General features: G+C 44.9%; 1 protein-coding gene across 4 annotated transcripts in view; it reads right to left on the bottom strand.

Moving 5' to 3' along the window:
• The window catches only part of SLCO2A1 (solute carrier organic anion transporter family member 2A1), a 114,598-nt gene that overhangs the window by 68,883 nt on the left and 27,508 nt on the right, over positions 1 to 18,207 (bottom strand). For 3 of the 4 annotated variants that reach the window (XM_032769803.2, XM_032769805.2, XM_075068622.1), the window contains exon 2: positions 17,154 to 17,265. In XM_032769803.2, coding sequence (XP_032625694.1) covers positions 17,154 to 17,249 — 96 coding nt within the window. In that variant the 5' untranslated portion in view covers positions 17,250 to 17,265. Of the gene's footprint in view, positions 1 to 17,153; positions 17,266 to 17,375; positions 17,472 to 18,207 lie in introns of those variants that run through there. The other variant, XM_032769804.2, reaches the window with a different exon arrangement.

Raw genomic sequence — 18,207 nt, 5'->3', positions numbered from 1 at the left:
CAACTGAGCCAGCTTCCACTCTGCTGCCAGTTGGCTACTGGGCTGCCAGCTACATTGTGTGTCACTAGTAAGGGGAGTCTCACAGCAAGGAGGATTATTAATGATGCTCTGAGCATTAACTGGCCCTGGCTTTTAGACATGGAATGTAATGCCTGGTGCTGGGGGGAATGTGCTTCAAGCAACCCCGCTTTCCTTGCCAGCAGGGTCTGCTGCCTGCAAGGATATTTTATGAAGGAAACTGAGGCAGCTACTGAGGTGGAGACAGAGGAATCTCCAAGCAGCACTATCTTCTCATTCTGCATGGCCCCACTGCAGTCTCCTATGTGTCACGCAGAGAGGTACTAGAGAGGCCTAGCTAGCTGGGGGCGGGGGGGGGTCTACCAAATTAGGACTTGGCCTAATTATGAAACCAGGATTTAGATTTGGTTTATCATTTTTACAGAACTGTCATAATGTCTAATCATTAGTATGTTACTTAGAGAAGACAATTTTCGTTATTTTAACAGTACATTTAGCCCATGCTGTATACTGGGTCAAATCTGCCATATTCTTATCTTGTATATCTTTCTATTACTGCTTATGTAAGAAAACGCACCATCAACAATTTTGTTTACCCTTAAAAGTCACTAACTAAAGACATTCTGAGAATGTATTTTAAACAACCCTGTTATGAAACATGGACTATTTTGTAACAGCTTGGGGGGGAACATCCATAGGGTTAGTGAAAACCAGTCAAAATGCTTTTGAGGTTGCTCCAAGGCAAAGCAGAGTTGAGACATTTGACAACCCCCACCCATATGTTTATTGCAGGTGGGTCAGAGTTAAGGTCATTGTGCTGTGATAAAGTAAGAATTGCTTTTCATGTAGTGAGAAAAGGGCACTGGCTCCTCAGCCAGCATCAATCAGCATTGTTCCACCAAAAGGAGTAGAGCTCCTGTGATTTACCCCCACTGAAAATCTGGCCCACTGTGCTTATAGTTATTGTGTCAGTGATGCAAGATTTATTCTTCCCTTAGCTATTCCCATCATGGAGGGGACTTGTGTTGTGCCTACCCACACTCACCTGCTTTGTGGAGACTGGGCTAGTGCTGGTTCTCCACCCGGCTACAACAGCCACACATTAGCCCAGTGCCATTCTAGAAAGCTGCACTGCCGTAACGACATGGAGAATCAAGCCATTAGTCTCCAGGCCATCAAACCCTGGCACAAAGCTGCCAGAATAGGGGCCAGAATCTGCCTCATCGTCCCCAGGTTTGTGGATAAAATTATTCATCCAATAAGCTTGGTTAAGATTTAATTTTAGAAACAAACAAGCCTGCCCTCCCCCAGCCCTGCTTCTTCACATAGACCCGGAAGCTTCTTACAAAGTCCTTAGCCGCACCCCAATTTCTCCCCCAGGGCAGCTCTGGGCAGAGGAACTGAAGATTGAAACACTATGTGCATGGTGACCCTGTACCTCAGGAAGGCTATTATCAGTGTGAAGAGGGTGCAGCACAAGGCAACAGAGATAATTCAAGGCGTGAAGAATATAAACTAGTTGGTAAGAGGGAAATGGAAGCTTTTGCAGGTATAAAAGAGTGTTAAAGTCACTGTATATTGTCTCACACTACCATGGTTATTACATTGCAGTAGCACCAGGAGAGAGCAACACAGATCAGGGTCCCACCATGCTGAGAGACAATCCTTGCCCCAAGGACCTTACAGTCTAAATAGACAAAGAGTGGGAGGGGGAACTGAGGCACAGAGTGGGCAGTGACTTGCCCGTAGACTGACAGCAGAGCAATGAACAGAACCCAGCACTCCTGAGCCCTAGGTCAGTGCTCTAGTCACTAGATCATGCTGCCTCCTTGCCACCAACCACCACTTCCAAAATGAAGGGATATAATCTAAAACTTTGGCCTCCAGGCAGAACTGGGATAAATATATAGATTGAAGTACTGGGAAGAGTCATTGAAGCCAATGGAAAAACATGAATTTGAAAGATAGCAAGGTGTCTTCCCAGAAGAAGGGACCAAATTTGATGAAGTAGCATGAGTTTTTAAATCAAAGCTGGCTGAATAGCCTTTTACCGCTCCTAAAATATCTAGGACCAGGTGCTCAGCTAGTGTAAATTGATGTTACTTCTTTGCCTTCACTGGGCCTTCCCCAGTGTACGCCAGCTGAGGATCTGGCCTGTTATGCTCTTGCAAAATGCTTACTTGTGCCACTCCATTACCCAACATTTCAGTTTTTACAGGCAGGGCTGGTGCAACCATTTAGGCGAACTAGGTGGTTGCCTAGGGCGCCAAGATTTGGGGGCGCCAAAAAGTGGCGCCCCCCAAAAATTTTTTAAATGGTTGCAGCCTTCTGCTGCTGGAGGGCTGACTGCCGGCAAGCAGCAGCTGCCTGCCGCAGCAGCCAAGGTGTCCCCCGGCTCAGAGCACCGCGGTCAGCGCGCCCTGAGGTCAGCGCACCGCACCACAGCTGGCAGCCCAGGGGCCCCCGCCCCGGGGTCAGCGAGCGCCGCCACAGCCGGCAGCCCAGGGCGTCCCCGCCCGGGGTCAGTAGCCGCCGCATAGCGGGCAGCCCAGGGCGCCCCCCCTCCGCCCGGGTCAGTGAGCCGCCGCCGCAGCCAGGGCGCCCCCCGGTTTCGAGAAGCCGCCGCCGCAGCCCGGCAGCCCAGGGCGCCGGGCGGCGAAATGTCCCGGCACCTAGGGCGCCAGAAACCCTAGCGCTGGTCCTGTTTACAGGCACTTATCAACACCCGTGTAAGTGCTGAGGAGATCTGCCATGGTGATGTGGCTGCCTAACCAGATGGGAAGAGTCAGAGCCTTCCTTGTGAAACATACAGAACAGCTGTCTTGGGAGCAGTAGAAGAAGTGAAGACACTTAGAGAATTCATCCGACTGTTCTCATCTGACTGAAGCCACTGATTTATAACTTGGCCAAGCATAGTTGTGGTAAGGAGACATGCTCCCCAAAATTAAATGAATCATGGAGGGGTAAATATTTGGAAAGGGCTGGCCTTTTCAGGAAGCTTGTTAGCTCTTCTGCAGCAGATATGCTGCTATTATAATTGTACAATGGGCTCTAGGGGGCTGGACTTCAATGAAAACATTATCTACTATGCTGTGCTGCTATAATTCCAGCCATGCTATTTTGTGCTTAGATGTGAAACCATTTTTCAAAGCTTTAGCCACACCCAAGTAGGTACCTTTCACTTTCAGTCACTAAAGTTGAATATAGTTAGGGGCCTTAATTGGGTGCTTGGTCTAATTCAGCCAACTCATTCCATAGAGAGGATGAGTCAATGGTGTAAAGCTGTAATATAGTTTATGAAGATGATGGCATAGGTCACAGGCTAAGGCAGAGACAGGTCCTACCATCGGAAGCTGCAGTGATTCGGATGGTTCCCGTTTTGGAGAGAACTATCAGCTTTGCTGTTCACAGGTAATTCATTGCTCACGCAGCCCAGTCAGTCCGGGGTGGGGTGGGGAAGGTGTGCTTTTGTTGTTGTTGCTTAGTACTCTGTGCTCTTTCACTGGGGTTCCATAGTCAGTACCCATTGGTGCCTGTCTAGATTCACATGTACTCTGTGGGACCCACAAAGGCATGGTGAGTAGTTCTGTTGCCTGCAGCGGGCCTGGGTCAGCCTGCAGAACAGTGTTCTCACTGCCAAAGGGACAAGCTGTCACATAAAAGGTGGAACTCCAAAACAAAACAGGGTTAGTCCCTTTCTTGCTTTGCTCTTTTCCAATGCATAAAGAAGGCCTCAAACTGCTGCCTTTTTAAAAAAGTAATCGACTTGGTTTTTTACATTAGAAATAACAGGTCTTGACATCTCCATTTTTGCTGGAAGCCTAATGTGATGATGATAGCCAAAGATCCGAAACTTGCATGGGGAGTGGCTGTGTAAAGTCAGCATGGTTTAATGAATAGGGAACCTCGGTGGACATCAGGAAACTCAGAGTCTGGTCCCAGCTCTGCTACTGACTTGCCAGTTGACCTTGAGCACATCACTTCAGCTCTGTTTCCCCTCTCAACCTTTGTCTTGTCTATTTAGACTGTAAGATCTTTAGGGTGGGGACTGTCTCTTACTACCTGTCTGTAGCACAGTGAGGCCATGACCTTGGATGGGACCTCTAGGCACTACCATTTACAAATAATAATATTTAGTCAGATGTGTAAAACACTCTTCATAGTGTGTGTATGTTATACTCTGTTTAACTCAAACACCTCACCAACTCTTGGGAGAAAAGCTTTCTCTGAAGATGCAATATTATCTTCTCTCTAATAGAGCTGAAAAATTTCCCTGCTCCTCCAAAGAGTTCTCCAGTAAAAACCAGAATAGAAGAACTTGATATTCCTAAGATTTCTAAGATAAACAATGGAAACCTTTAAATACAAATTTGATAAGGCCATCTTTATATACCACTGATGAGCAGCAAAACGGCAGAAACAAGAAAGAGTCAGTTCCTTTGGAATCCGTCGTTACAAGTCACTGCTTAATACACCAAGGGAACCTTTCCATGTATAATGGATTGAGTCATAAGGTGTCCAAAATGTCAAACAGAAGGAAATGCACTCTTCTTTGTAAGACGAAACTTGACAAACACACACACAGATGCACCAGTGTGTCAAGCTTTCACAGCCAAAGCCCACTGGTTTTTGTTTTTGATGTCATCTTCACTGGTTTGCCACTTTGTACCAACCAACCTTCACTTACAATGTTCGGTTGTCCAAGGAGGAGTCCCAGGAAGCCTGCAGCAATGCTGCTTGGGCAGGAGTTCACAGCCACTCCAGCAGGGGCCTCTCTCAGGCCTGCAACAAACAGTCATTTGCACTGGCATGCAAATTACATTACAAATCATCACGAGGGACAGTCTGGCTCCCTAGTAAACCGTGTACGTTGGGGGGCGGGAGAGGCAAATTGCCCTTCACACTTGCGGCTCTCACTACAGTCAATAGAAACCAAGGACAGAATTTGGCATTTAGTTTTTATTTCTAATATAAGAAACTAAACTAGACAAAATCTGTTTAACTGATTTTAAAGACCATCTTGACCATCCTCTTGGCAGTATTATTTAGTACTGATGTTTTCCTATTGCTGAACAATCCATATTTTCCTGAAGTCACACTTCACATGCAAAGATGATATTTGTCCTTTCCTGGGCTAATCAATAACTCAAGTGTGCCTATGCTTTTCCAGAACAGTGCTACATGCTGCTCCCACTAGGTGAGAACTGGGCGCGCTGGTAGAGCTATCGGTGGAAGTGCTACTGTGCTCACTTGTCCTATTGAGATGTTACAGGGAAGTACTGGGGCCAAGCCTCAAATTTCAGATCCAGATTTCAAACCTCTCCAAGGCTGGGGGTGTTCAGATCTGAAGTTTAGTTTGGATCTGTCTCTAACAGACACTGAGATCTTCATTTTGAAGAGCATGGGCTGTTGTTGATACTCACTGAGGCGCTGATTCAGGAAAGTATGTCTGCACATGCTTAAAGTTAAACCCACACTAGTCAAGTACCTCACTGAACAGGGAAATTTTCCTGAATTAAGGCCTGACAGAACTGGTTGCAGACTGCCTGCCTGCACTAGTCTATGTTGGGGCTCTTCTCAGTCCAGATGAGTTCCTAATAAATCACCAACACCAGCTCCAGTACCAACTGAACTTTTGGGGGCTGACTAGATCTGGACCTGCATCTCTTCAAAGAGCTAAAGAAATCATACTCCAGAGTTTTCTTTGACCCTTTTCAGAATGGTAGCCGTGTTAGTCTGTATTAGCAAAAACAACAAGGAGTACTAGTGGCACCTTAGAGACTAACAAATTTATTTAGGCATAAACTTTTGTAGGCTAGAGCCCACTTCATCAAATGCATGAAGTGAAAAGTACAGGAGCAGGTATAAATACATGAAAGGATGGGGGTGCTTTACCAAGTGTGAGGTCAGTTTAATGTGATAAATCAATTAACAGCAGGATACCAAGGGAGGAAAAAAAAAAAAAACTTTTGAAGTGATAAGAGAGTGACTTATTACAGGCAGTTGACAAGAAGGTGTGAACAACAGTAGGGAGACATTAGTACTGGGAAAATTAAGTTTAGGTTTTGTAATGACCAACACTCCCAGTCTTTATTCAGGCCTAATCTGATGGCATCCAGTTTGCAAATTAATTCCAGTTCTGCAGTTTCACGTTGGAGTCTGTTTCTGAAGTTTTTTGTTGAAGAATTGCCAATTTTAGGTTTGTTATTGAGTTACCATAGAGATTAAAGTGTTTTTGAATGTTATGATTCCTGATGTCAGATTTGTGTCCATTTATTCTTTTGCATAGAGACTGTCTGGTTTGGCCAATGTACATGGCAGAGGGGCATTGCTGGCATATATCACATTGGTAGATGTGCAGGTGAACAAGCCCTGGATGGTGTGACTGGTGTGGTTAGGTCCTATGATGACATCTTCATCATCTGGACTCATGGGAAGGAGACATTCCAGCAAGATTTCAACGATTTCCACTCTACCATCAACCTCAGCCTGTACCAGTCCACACAAGAGGTCCACTTCCTAGACACTACAGTGCTAATATGCAATGGTCACATAAACAGCACCCTATACCAGAAACCTACTGACCGCTATACTTACCTACAAGCCTCCAGCTTTCATCCAGACCACACCACACCACATGATCCATTGTCTACAGCCAAGCTCTAAGATACAACTGCATTTGCTTCGATCCCTCAGACAGAGACAAACACCTATAGAATCTCTATCAAGTGTTCTTAAAAGTGCAGTACCCACCTGGTGAAGTGAAGAAACAGACTGACAAAGCCCGAAGGGTACTGAGAAGTTACCTACTACGAGACAGGCCCAACAAAGAAAGTAACAGAACACCACTAGCCGCCACCTACATCCCCCAACTAAATCCTCTCCAGTGCATCATCAAGGATCTACAACCCTCACTCTCACAGACCTTGGGAGACAGGCCAGTCCTTGCCTACAAACAGCCCCCCGCCAACCTGAAACAAATACTCACCAGCAACTACACACCACACAACAAGAACACCCAACCCAGGAGCCAAACCCTGAAACAAATTCTGGTGCCAGCTCTGACAACATATCTATTCAAGGGACACCATCATAGGACCTAACTACATCAGCTATACCATCCGGGGCTTGTTCACCTGCACATCTACCAATGTGATATATGCCATCATGTGCCAGCAATGCCCCCTCTGCCATGTACATTAGCCAAACCGGACAGTCTCTACGCAAAAGAATAAATGGACACAAATCTGACATCAGGAATCATAACATTCAAAAACACTTTAATCTCTTTGGTCACTCAATAACAGACCTAAAAGTGGCAATTCTTCAACAAAAAACTTCAGAAACAGATTCCAACATGAAACTGCAGAACTGGAATTAGTTTGCAAACTGGATGCCATCAGATTAGGCCTGAATAAAGACTGGGAGTGGTTGGGTCATTACAAAACCTAAACTTAATTTCCCCCAATACTAATTTCTCCCTACTGTTACTCACACCTTCTTGTCAACTGCCTGTAATAAGTCACTCTCTTATCACTTCAAAAGTTTTCTTCTTCCCTTGGTATCCTGCTGTTAATTGATTTATCACATTAAACTGACCTCACACTTGGTAAAGCACCCCCATCCTTTCATGTATTTATACCTGCTCCTGTATTTTTCACTTCATGCATCTGATGAAGTGGGCTCTAGCCTATGAAAGCTTATGCCCAAATAAATTTGTTAGTCTCTAAGGTGCCACAAGGATTCCTCGCTGTTTTTTCTCTGACCCTGTAACACAAGTCACAGACATGATTAAAAGAATCTGGTTCCACACTGGAAGATGGAACTGAATTTCAACCATATTCCCCAACACTGCTGATTTTTGTAGACTAGATGGGACCTCTCTCTTTCAAAGACGCATGAACCAGAAGGGATCATGAGTTGAGATGTCCCTCAATGGTGATGTTATTAACATTCACTGCACATTTTATGCAGAATACAGATGTAAGTAAGCCCACTCTTTCATATAACAGTCACACTAGTATCTAGTATAAACTGTGGAGTGGCTTCTGCCATTCCTTGGTGCGACAGAACATTTCACCACCTTAGCCCAGCAAATAGTTACCATGGTCTGTTCTACCACAACTCACTGAGCTTAGATTGCAAGTTCTTTGAAGCTATGTGTTTGAACAATGGGGAGTGAAGCCTCTGGCTGCTACTGAAACATGAACATGTAATTATAGCAACAGCATCAAGTGCTATTGACATATTTTTCTAGCCAGATGGTCTGATCAAGGTCTCATCTACCTAGATGTCACCATTTGCTTGGCCAGTAGAATTTCTCCCAGTGCCTGATATTTCCACAGTTCAGGCTCTCTCTCTAATGGCTTCAGCTTGTCATTTTACTTTGCAGTCTTCATTACCCCAAAAGTTTATTTTCTTGCCATGTGGTTTGGTCCTTGCACTTTCACTATGTTTATAAGCTTTCTTCTCTCCACGACATGCCTGTATCTGATATCAGTTTCCTCCAGAGCTTAAGATCCCCTTTGCTTTCCTTGACCCACAATCTTACACAGCCTCTCCCCCTCACACCCATATGCCAGGTCATACCCTAGGTCTCACTATCAGCAACATTCCTCTTCCATTCTGCTCATAATCTTATCTACACTGACCACTCCTTGGTTATGTTTGGGCACTGAATCACCTCACCCCTCATAAAATTACCCTGTTTCACTGCTTCTAGCAACTTGATCCCACTAAACTTTTCACCTTGGCTTGCTCTCTGGATCCCTCCTTTCTTGACCCTTCTCCTACAGTTCTCTTACTTATGGTGCTGTCCAACTCTTTGCCTTTTACCAATCTGTTCCTGTCAAAAAACCACCTGTAGTTCACACCAGCTCCAGACCATTACAAGCATGAGTTGAGCTTTATAAAAAATACATGCACATCCTATCACCATAGCCATTAGGAAATCTGTTCACATACAAAGGGATGCTCTCAGCAATGCAAAATCTCCCTCTCCCTCACTTGCTTTCTCTTCCTTCACATTAATCCCCTTCTCCACCCTATCCAGCTCATACTTGTTTCTCAGCAGCTCCTGGTCAAGTACAAGGGATTTGCTTCCTTCTTTAAAACTGTGGTCTCCCTAATTTGTCATGACATCTCCTCCACCACGACATCTCCTCCTGGCTACCAGCCTGAAATCAAACTATCTACTGAGCAGGTACCAATGATTTTGTTAATATTTTGTTCTTCTACTGATATTTCATCAGGTAAATAATAGGCAGAGTGCATTGCAACAACTTTTTAAACAGAGTTCCACAGCATGACAGGATAATGGCTACGTTTATAGAACACATTTCTTTCATCAAATCTTTGGTCCCATTGAAGTAAATGGCAAAACACCCATTTACTTCAGAGAGACTAGGAACAGATAGCAACTTGTATGTATATATTCACATATTATTAAAACATTCACAAAACAAGATGTTCCACTGCGTGAGCTTCTTCCCCTGGGGAAAGGATCAGAGAGCAAAACACATGCCAGGTATTAGTCACATTGCTTAATGCATGTCTGGAAGGCACTCAGATATACTATAGTGATGACTGCAGCGTAAGAACCTATATAGAATAGATTGGGGAGTTAGGAGCTCAAATCCCACTGAATTCCAATGAGAGCTGGGCACCCTGGTAAATCCCAGCTCAAGTCATTATAATAAAATGGCAGCATGGATAGTCCCTTTCGTAGTTGCAATATCATAAAGGCAGTAAGGGTCAGACTCTGCCATCCCTACTCATGGGAGTAGCAGCTTACTCCAGGAGTACTCCCTCTGAACTCAGGGGCACTACTTTTGGAGTAAGGCACTGTCCAGCATGAGTAAGGATGGCAGAACTGGCACTAAATATACAGAAGTATTTTTTTTTCTTTATTATGGATGCTGTGGGCCTGATTCTCGTTTATAGCTCTTGGACTATGTTAATTAGATTTACTGTACTCTGGTAGCTCAATGGGGCCTTACAGCAGCCATACAGAATTAACACTGCCAGAGCAGTGTGAAGGAGTGATTGGGAACCAGGCCCTGTGAGTCCCTCCTTCACCTTTTCTTATGAACTCCCCACATGTTTATGGATAAACAGAAGTGCTGCTCCCACGCATCTCACCTACTGTTTTCTCCCGCTCCTTCCAAACAATGGTGTTGTCCCTCAGACATTTCTGACATAAGCCAGTCCCTCAAAACCCCTGTCTTCCCAGACCCTCCCTTTCTCTCCTAGTTCCCTACTGCACTTTGCTCCCTTTTTAAAAAACCCTCCCTAGATCCTGAAACACTTCACCTGACATCCTAGCTACCACCTTTCCTACCTCTGCTAATTTCCTAAAAGAGTAGCCCTCATCTCTCCAACCACCACAGCAGCACCAGTATGTTTCTCTGCTCTAGCCTTGGCACACAAACTGATTTTCTCTATGGACCAAACACCTTCTGCTTTCCAAGGACCAGGGTTCATTCTTCTCCTTGAGCCTTCAGCAGTCTGAAGTCCTCCCTGGACCTCCTACAGATTCATGCAGGTGTCACTCTCTCCTTCCTGTCAATGTTCCATTCCTGCCCTCTTTTCTTTGGTGGTGGTAATTGTTCTGTACCACAGCCCTCTCTGGTAGAGACCCATGAGCCCATTTTGATCCTGTGCTACTTCCCATCCATCTTCTCTCTCTCTCTCTCTCTCATCAAATGGCTTTAGGCTGAGGCTACTCCACCATACATATATATTTCTACACCTCTGATGACCTGTGTCTTCATCATAACTTCCTCAAGTTCCCTGAAAAACTGAAGTGTTTCTCTTAAGCAAGAGCTTAAGAGACCCCACATTTCTCCTCCATTCCCCTCCTGGACTTGGATAGTCTGGGGTCTCCAGCATCAAAAGAAACTTGACGTGAGCCTTGACCCTGGCTTTCCCTCTGCTCCCATGTTTCCAGTATCAGCAGATTTGCCTATTGCTGCTATTGTTGTTTATGTACAGCACTGCCTTTACCTCAACTCCACCTCTGTTGGCATCCTCCTCCATGTTTCCATCTCACCCTGCCCAGATTATGTTAGCTCCATTTTGTTGGCATCTCTTGTTCTCCAGATGGCAGCATGAACAGAGTGCCACTGACCACTTTCACAGGTGGACAGAGAAGCATGAACTCATCACAGATACGTTCAAATGACTCCACTTGCTCCCAGCTCATTTCAGGATGCTCTCCTTGGTTTTTAGGCTCTCCATGGATTTGCTTCTACCTACATCATTATGTCTCCTCCCACCATCTCGCTCAGGCCTTCTCTCTTTCCCATTATGCAGTCTCAATGGATTGAGAATATAATGAGCAACCTTGACCACTGGACACCGCTTTCCTGCATCTCCAGCTACTTTCAAAGTCCATCTGAAAATGTCTCCTTTCGCTTTGCCCATGTCTCCGAATTTCTTGCTTTCTCTGTTTTTTTACTTTCACTTTGGAGCTCTATTATTTAACTCCACAAAACATTTAAAACACTCGACACAATAAAGAAAAACACTCAGTTGCAGTGCTCACTGAGCACAGACCTGTCCATCTAAGTTAATAACTGTTTTGTGTATACAGTGTCCTGGCCCACCATAGTTCTTGGGGCACTGCATGAACAATGTTAATTAAAACACCATAAACTAAACAAGATACAGTAAATAAACCACAATAAAAAGGTGCCAAACTGTTTGCCACAAGGTACAGGGGCAATTTAAATAGAAAATGACTGCTGAAATAGTTTTCAATTGCTGTTTAAAAGGATGGAATGAACATCAGTAGGGTGATGAGAGGCAGCATGGTTTAGCAGTTAAGGCATTGGACTGGGACTCAGAAAACTGAGGCTCTGTTCCTTGCTGTGCCAGTGACCTGCTGTGAGACCTCAGGCAAGTCACTTCGTCTTCCTGTACCTCAGTTTCCCCTCTCTATCTTTGCAGCTATTTTATCTACTCAGACTGTAAACTCTTCAGAGCAGAGACTACCTCCTGTTAGGCTGCTCTTAGCTGGGGCCTCTCGGTGCTGCTATAATTTAAATATAATGACACTAATAAATAATAACGGGGAGTAACTGCTACACCCTAAGGGACCAACACCACTTACAGCAAGGTGCAAAGGGGAACCCCTCAAAGGCTGGGGGGTCAGAGCACAGTTATATGCCAGGACAGTTATTAATGCAGGAGCAATCACAAACCATGGACATGTCATCCACAAGACCTTTCTCAATCCCTGCTCTCACCCTATTCCCCCAGCTTCCTCAATGATGCTTTCTAATCCATAACAGGAGAAGTCTCCCATCCTACTCTGATCTGCAAGGACCTTGCAGGACATTAGAAGCAGCCTGACACAGAGAGCTGTTGTGTTCAAATCTTTCTTTTCATTCTATCAGCAACAGCTGGTTCCGCTTCATACCCAGAGCTTTGCCTTGCTTCCTCTTACCCACAATTCTCCAGGCCAAGACAACAAAGCAGCAGGTGAGATTGCTCAGGGTTTTGGCTAACTATCCTATTTCCAAACACAGAGATTAGGGAGAGCTAGCCCCCTCTAACTGCAACCGCACAGAGTAGCAGCACAGCCCGTCCCACCTCAGAATGACTGGGTCATACTGGGAGCTCCCTCGACAGTAGATTAAGGGAGGGAGGGAACAGGATGCTCTGTTTTAAAAAGCTGTGTTTGTTATTTTGGGAATTGGTCTCGAGCAAGGCACTTTGGAAATGCTGGCCTGTGAATACTGCTACCTCTAATAAATATAGGCTTCATTATCAGTACCTGGAGTGCGTAGTTAGAATGGCCACACTGGGTCAGACCAGTGGCTCATCTAGCCCAGTATCCTGTCTTCCGAGAGTGGCCTGTGCCAGATCCTTCAGAGGGAATGCCAGAACAGGACATTCAGTCTCAGCTTCTGGCAGTCGGAGGTTTAGGGACACCAAGAGTATGGGATTGTGCCCCTTAGCAATTTTGGTATATTGGAATTACAGCCGTGTTCAGCACTTGTTATTGTTTATATGAGGACACTTAGCTTTATTCATTGACGCCCTGATCATGTAATTGTTTATGTGCACAGCCCAAGTGACTATTGGTACAGAACCAGCTACTTATTGAATACATTATTTGTAGTGCCAGCATGTATCTTTTAAATCAGGGGTAGAATGCTTTATAAACTGGGGGGCTACTCTGCCAGGCAAACTATTGCTCTTGGGTTAAAGATGAAACCCTCATGGCACAATAATGCTCCCATCCATTCATGTTGCATTTGCCACGACATCTTTTGACCGAGGGCATTGGTGGCCACTGGTTGTCAGTCACTTTTCAACCTCAGAGGAAATCATTTTTGACCCAGACTTCCATCCCATCTTTACAGACAAAGAATCTCAGTATTACTGGTTAGTTAAGATGCTTGGAGAAAATATATATACACACAATATATTGTCTCACAAAGGCTTAGCTATTTCTCTGTCTTGTAAAAAGCATTAACTTTTATACATGTTTATAAGGCAGAGAAATAACTAATAATACTAATAACTTTTAGTTTACTGTTTCTTCATTTGTAAATGCTAACAGGTCTGACTAACTTATTCAAAGACTTCTTTGCAACACTGGCAGGAGAGTACTAAAAGGAGTCGTTCATCTACTGAGTGTCGCTTATGGTAGAAAGTCAAAGAGAAAGGCCTTACAACATTTACTAAAGATGGTGAGACTTTGGATTTGCAAGATCAACAGAGAATGCTTTGCTCCGAGCTCTCACATGCTTCCTCCTGGGCTTTAGGTTCTGCATTGCTCCAGAGATGTACAGTAGCTGTGGTGGTTCAAAGATCAAAATTGGCCTTTGGTATAGCTGGGGCTTGATCCATTAATAGCTTTGAAAAATAGGACCAAGGCTTTAAATTGGTGTTGGAAGCTGACTGGGAACCAGCGGAGGGACATGAACACGGGCCTGATGTACTCATGGCCTGAGCCATGTAGACAGTGGGCAGTAACATTCTGTACAAGCTGAACCCTTTGTATCATCTTCACATTCAGATTCAGATACAATGAGTTACACTGATCCAGCCTGGTGGTGACCAATGCCTGGATCACTGTGTCCAGGCCCTCAACCAGGAGGAAGGGATAGAGCTTCCTAGCAAGCTGGAGGTGAAAGAAGGCATGCTACCTGGTTATCCAGGCTTAGCAAGGGGTCAAATAGTAGCCTGAAGCTTTGCACAAATGAGCTGAAAAAAGCTCCACTGACAGAAGGTTCCTGGGTCCATGAGACCCAAGCCATTGTGAATAGAGCAGTATAGTGCAGAAATTACTATTCGAAACACAAGGAAGATCTGCTGCTTGCAGTGTTGTTGTAGCTGGGATGGTCCCAGGATATCAGAGAGACAAGGTGGGTGAGGGAATATATTTTACTGGAAGAACTTCTGCTGTCAGAAGAGACAAGCTTTCGAGCTACCCAGACCTGAAGAAGAGCTCTGTGAAACACGAAAGATTGTCCCTTCCATGAACAGAAGTTGGTCCAATACAAGATATTCCCTCACCTGCCTTGTCTCTCTCATGAAGATATGTCGGATTTGGGTGGACCCTAATTAGAAGGATATTAATGTTTAGGGCATAATCCTGTAAAATAACTGTTTCCACTCTAACAAGTTTTTCAACCTTAAAACAGCCTAGAGACCAATGATTTCTCTAAGGTCTTGGATATTTTTCCTGCCTCCCTCCAGGCATCCAGCAGCCTTTTGTGCCAACACGAGTAGTACATACTGCCCTGTGGGACAGATTCTGCTGTCAGTTATAACTGCAGAAATCTGCAGTAAAGCCTGGGCCCAAACCTGGGTTGCTGCTGAGGACCACACACTGCAACGCCTGTCTGTGTGTTCCATTCTATGCATCCGAGGAAGTGGGCTGTAGCTCACGAAATATGATTATACTGAAATAAATTTGTTAGTCTCTAAGGTGCCACAAGTACTCCTGTTCTTTTTTCAGGACAGCACAGTTCAGGTGGTTTTTAAGAATGGTTTTCAGACTTCCAGTCCTGGGCTGGCTGTACCCTGAGTCTGTCGCTTGGTATAAACTGGAGTAACCTGAAGGCTGCTCTAAATTAGACCAGCTGCCAACAGCCGAAGGTGCATTTCATAGATTCATAGAGTTTAAGGCCAGAAGGGACCATTTGATCATCTAGTATGACTTCCTGCATACCACATTTCAACCATTATGGTAGCCAGAGATTAGCAGGGCATAGAGAACCCTGAAGATGCCCCTTTCCCTGTCCCATACCTTTTTGGCAGCAAATGGGAGACAAGGTGACATAGCCAGCTCTGCACCACAGGAGAATGCCCCACGGTTCATTCAGTGGGGTTAGAGCCTCTCTGTGTTAGCAGGGCAGTCCAAAGCGACCGATGCAGCTGACAGTCAGGGCTAAGACTTTGGGGGAGTTACTGTGGATTTATACGGGTGTAACCAGAGCAGAAGAGGTGGTACAAATTAGCTAACTTTATTTATTCAGTGTTGCTGTAGGGCTGCTCAAGAAGTATCAGACCCTCAGAAGGGGCAGTGGGGGAAGAAGAGGGCTTATTCTTTGCCCATCAGAGGAAAAGGAAACAAATGATTAAAAGACAATCAGGTTAAAAAAAGGTGTGCCTGGGAGCTCAGTGCCTGGCATAGCCTGGGGCATCTGAGACCTGCTATAGTAAAAGGTTTGGTTCCTAAAGGAAGTGCTGACAAACCCTTACAGAGCTACTATCAGATGGTAAACAAACAACTATTATCTGATGCCAGTGGGAAGTCATCAGCCCCAGGGGCAGAGTGCACCAGCACTGACAACTGCTGCCACCCTGGAGATCAATGGCTGGTCTACTGCTTTGCTTCTCAGTGGGTCACTGACACCGGGGAGTCAGATCTTACAGGTAGCGATGCCACTGCTGTGCCATGCTGAACTCCTGCAGCCAGCTGCATACTGCCCCACCCCATCTGTTCTGTCACCTTTCACACACACATGCCTGCTGGCTCATGCTCTCACACACACGGGGCTATTTCCCTGTTTACACAATGCATGTTATTCCTTCCCATTTGTGCTACCCACATCAGTAGAAGAATATAGGCATGTGTCTGTGAAATAGAGAAAGCTTCACATGGTTAGTTTAGGAACTGGATCTCCCAGCAGTTCTCTAGGAGCTGTTGAGTTTTTTAGACTTTGGGTTGAGGGAGCAAAGAATTAAAATGTCCTCAGGGGGAGTTCTAACCACCGAAACAGGCAGGGCCAGATCCTCAACTGGTGCAAGCCAGCACAGCTCCATTAACACCCATCACACCATTTACACTAGCTAGGGTCGGGCCCAAAGAGTACACTAAAGCGCATGGGGAAAAAGGGTGCGTTTCAAAATGTGGTTGCTACCATGTTTTTAAATGCTAGTGTAGACAGGGCAAGTTGTAGTTTTAACACCTCTAGACCTTGTCTATAGCAGGGTTTTAGCTGTGGCATTTTAAAAAAACAACACCCCTCTCTGCTAGTGTGGACATCATCTGCACCCTTTATTTACAGGGTAATAAATCCACCTCTTTGATGACTACAGGAAGGGAGAACTAAACCAGCAGAGAAATCTCTCACACTTGTAACCGTATTAACAATTGAATTGTCCTTGCAGAGATTTTCCAAGCAAATTAATATGATTTTAAGGCAGTGTTCTCTTTTCACACCATGATCCCAATGATTCCCTAACAAAAGACATGTTGTGGGTTAAATAGTAGGGGGTCAGATCCATAGGTGGCGTAAATCAGCATAGCTTTCCCACCTGTTATTTTGGTCCTGTGTGTCTGTGCCTCTCTTACTGTGGACAACTATCTCCACAAGAAACTTGCATTGCACTATACTGCGAGTATTCACTGTGCCAAGAACTACTGTACCCCCAAATCTACATTCATTGCCCTGCCACATGTTTGCCAGCTTCTTTTAATATTTGGTATTGCAGGAGGATGAGGGAGTTTGAAATGCTGCGTTTTAACAAATGCACTGAGTTCTAGGAGCTAAAGTGTGAATCAGGACCAATGCTGCTGTTGGTAAAAGACTCAGGAAAATTTGAAAAGCGAACATGTCTTCATTCTCCCAAGCATCTAAGGGAGAAAAGTAATACAAAGTTAAGCTCCTTACCTTGATATTGCAAAAGATGTTCCGGTAACAGGTGCGACAACTTTTGGGGCTACTGCTGACTCCTGGAGCTTTGCTGTTTTCAGGCTGAACTCCCATTGTTTGATTAGAATTCCTGTTGGAGGCCAATGCACACAGTTAGTTTCCTCTCTCTTTTCCCTAACTTGCCAGTAAATCAGAAGTGTACCAAAATGCCGAAGTGCTCAGCTGTCTGTTGATATAAACCTCTCTCCTTCCTTTCCTCCAGCCTGGATTCTGATAAGTCACAACTGAAAGCTGTCCAAGCATGTGAGACTTAGTGAGCGTGAGCATGAAGTTTTTATAAGACTGTTCTCTGGAATACTGATGATGAAACTTTATTTCTCCTCCCTCTTTTCTTGTGTGTGTAAAGAGAACTTTAAAGGCACAGGGAGGCTGAACAAGGCTCACACACCACCCCTCCCGGGCAGGTATAGGTAAAAATCTGTCACACATATGACATTCCAGGGACAGGTGGGAGCTCTCTCTCCTCCCTTCTTCTCCCCCCCTTCCCCCACACGTGGATCATAAAATACACCAATGCAGAGTTGGATCTCTTAGCCAGTGCTGCAAAATATTTGATATTGCTTTCCCACCATAAAGATATTCACAGCCTCAATTACCCTTTTCTCTCCCTCTCCCTGCCTCAATTCCCTTTTCCAGCAGAGTTTGTATAACCTAATGAAAGCCTCCAGGAAGATGGACTTCGCTATTGCCGATCTTATTAACACAAAAGGCACCAGTATATCACAGTAATGGGGAGCAGAACAAAGACCTAAAAGATGGGAAAGGATGAAGGGATGCCTGCTTGTTGTGCAGACTATGTTTGTGCTAATCTGCCTTTCATGTCTCTAGCAGGTGAGATTGGCAAAGGGGAACTTTGAAGTAGAGAGCAAGAGAAAGGAAGAAATCTCTCTCTCAAGCAGGTGGGAGGTTTGCAGCACACAGAATGCTAGCATGTTCTGCTCTCTGCTTGTTTTCACTTGCAAAAAAACTGCGTTTGTTAATTTCCAGAGAGCTGCTTTTTCAGAGACCTTAC

Source organism: Chelonoidis abingdonii, chromosome 8, assembly GCF_003597395.2.
Source record: "Chelonoidis abingdonii isolate Lonesome George chromosome 8, CheloAbing_2.0, whole genome shotgun sequence".
Lineage (NCBI taxonomy): Eukaryota > Metazoa > Chordata > Testudines > Testudinidae > Chelonoidis > Chelonoidis abingdonii.
The sequence above is the reverse complement of the archived record's forward strand: the minus strand, read 5'-3'. Positions and strand labels throughout refer to the sequence as shown.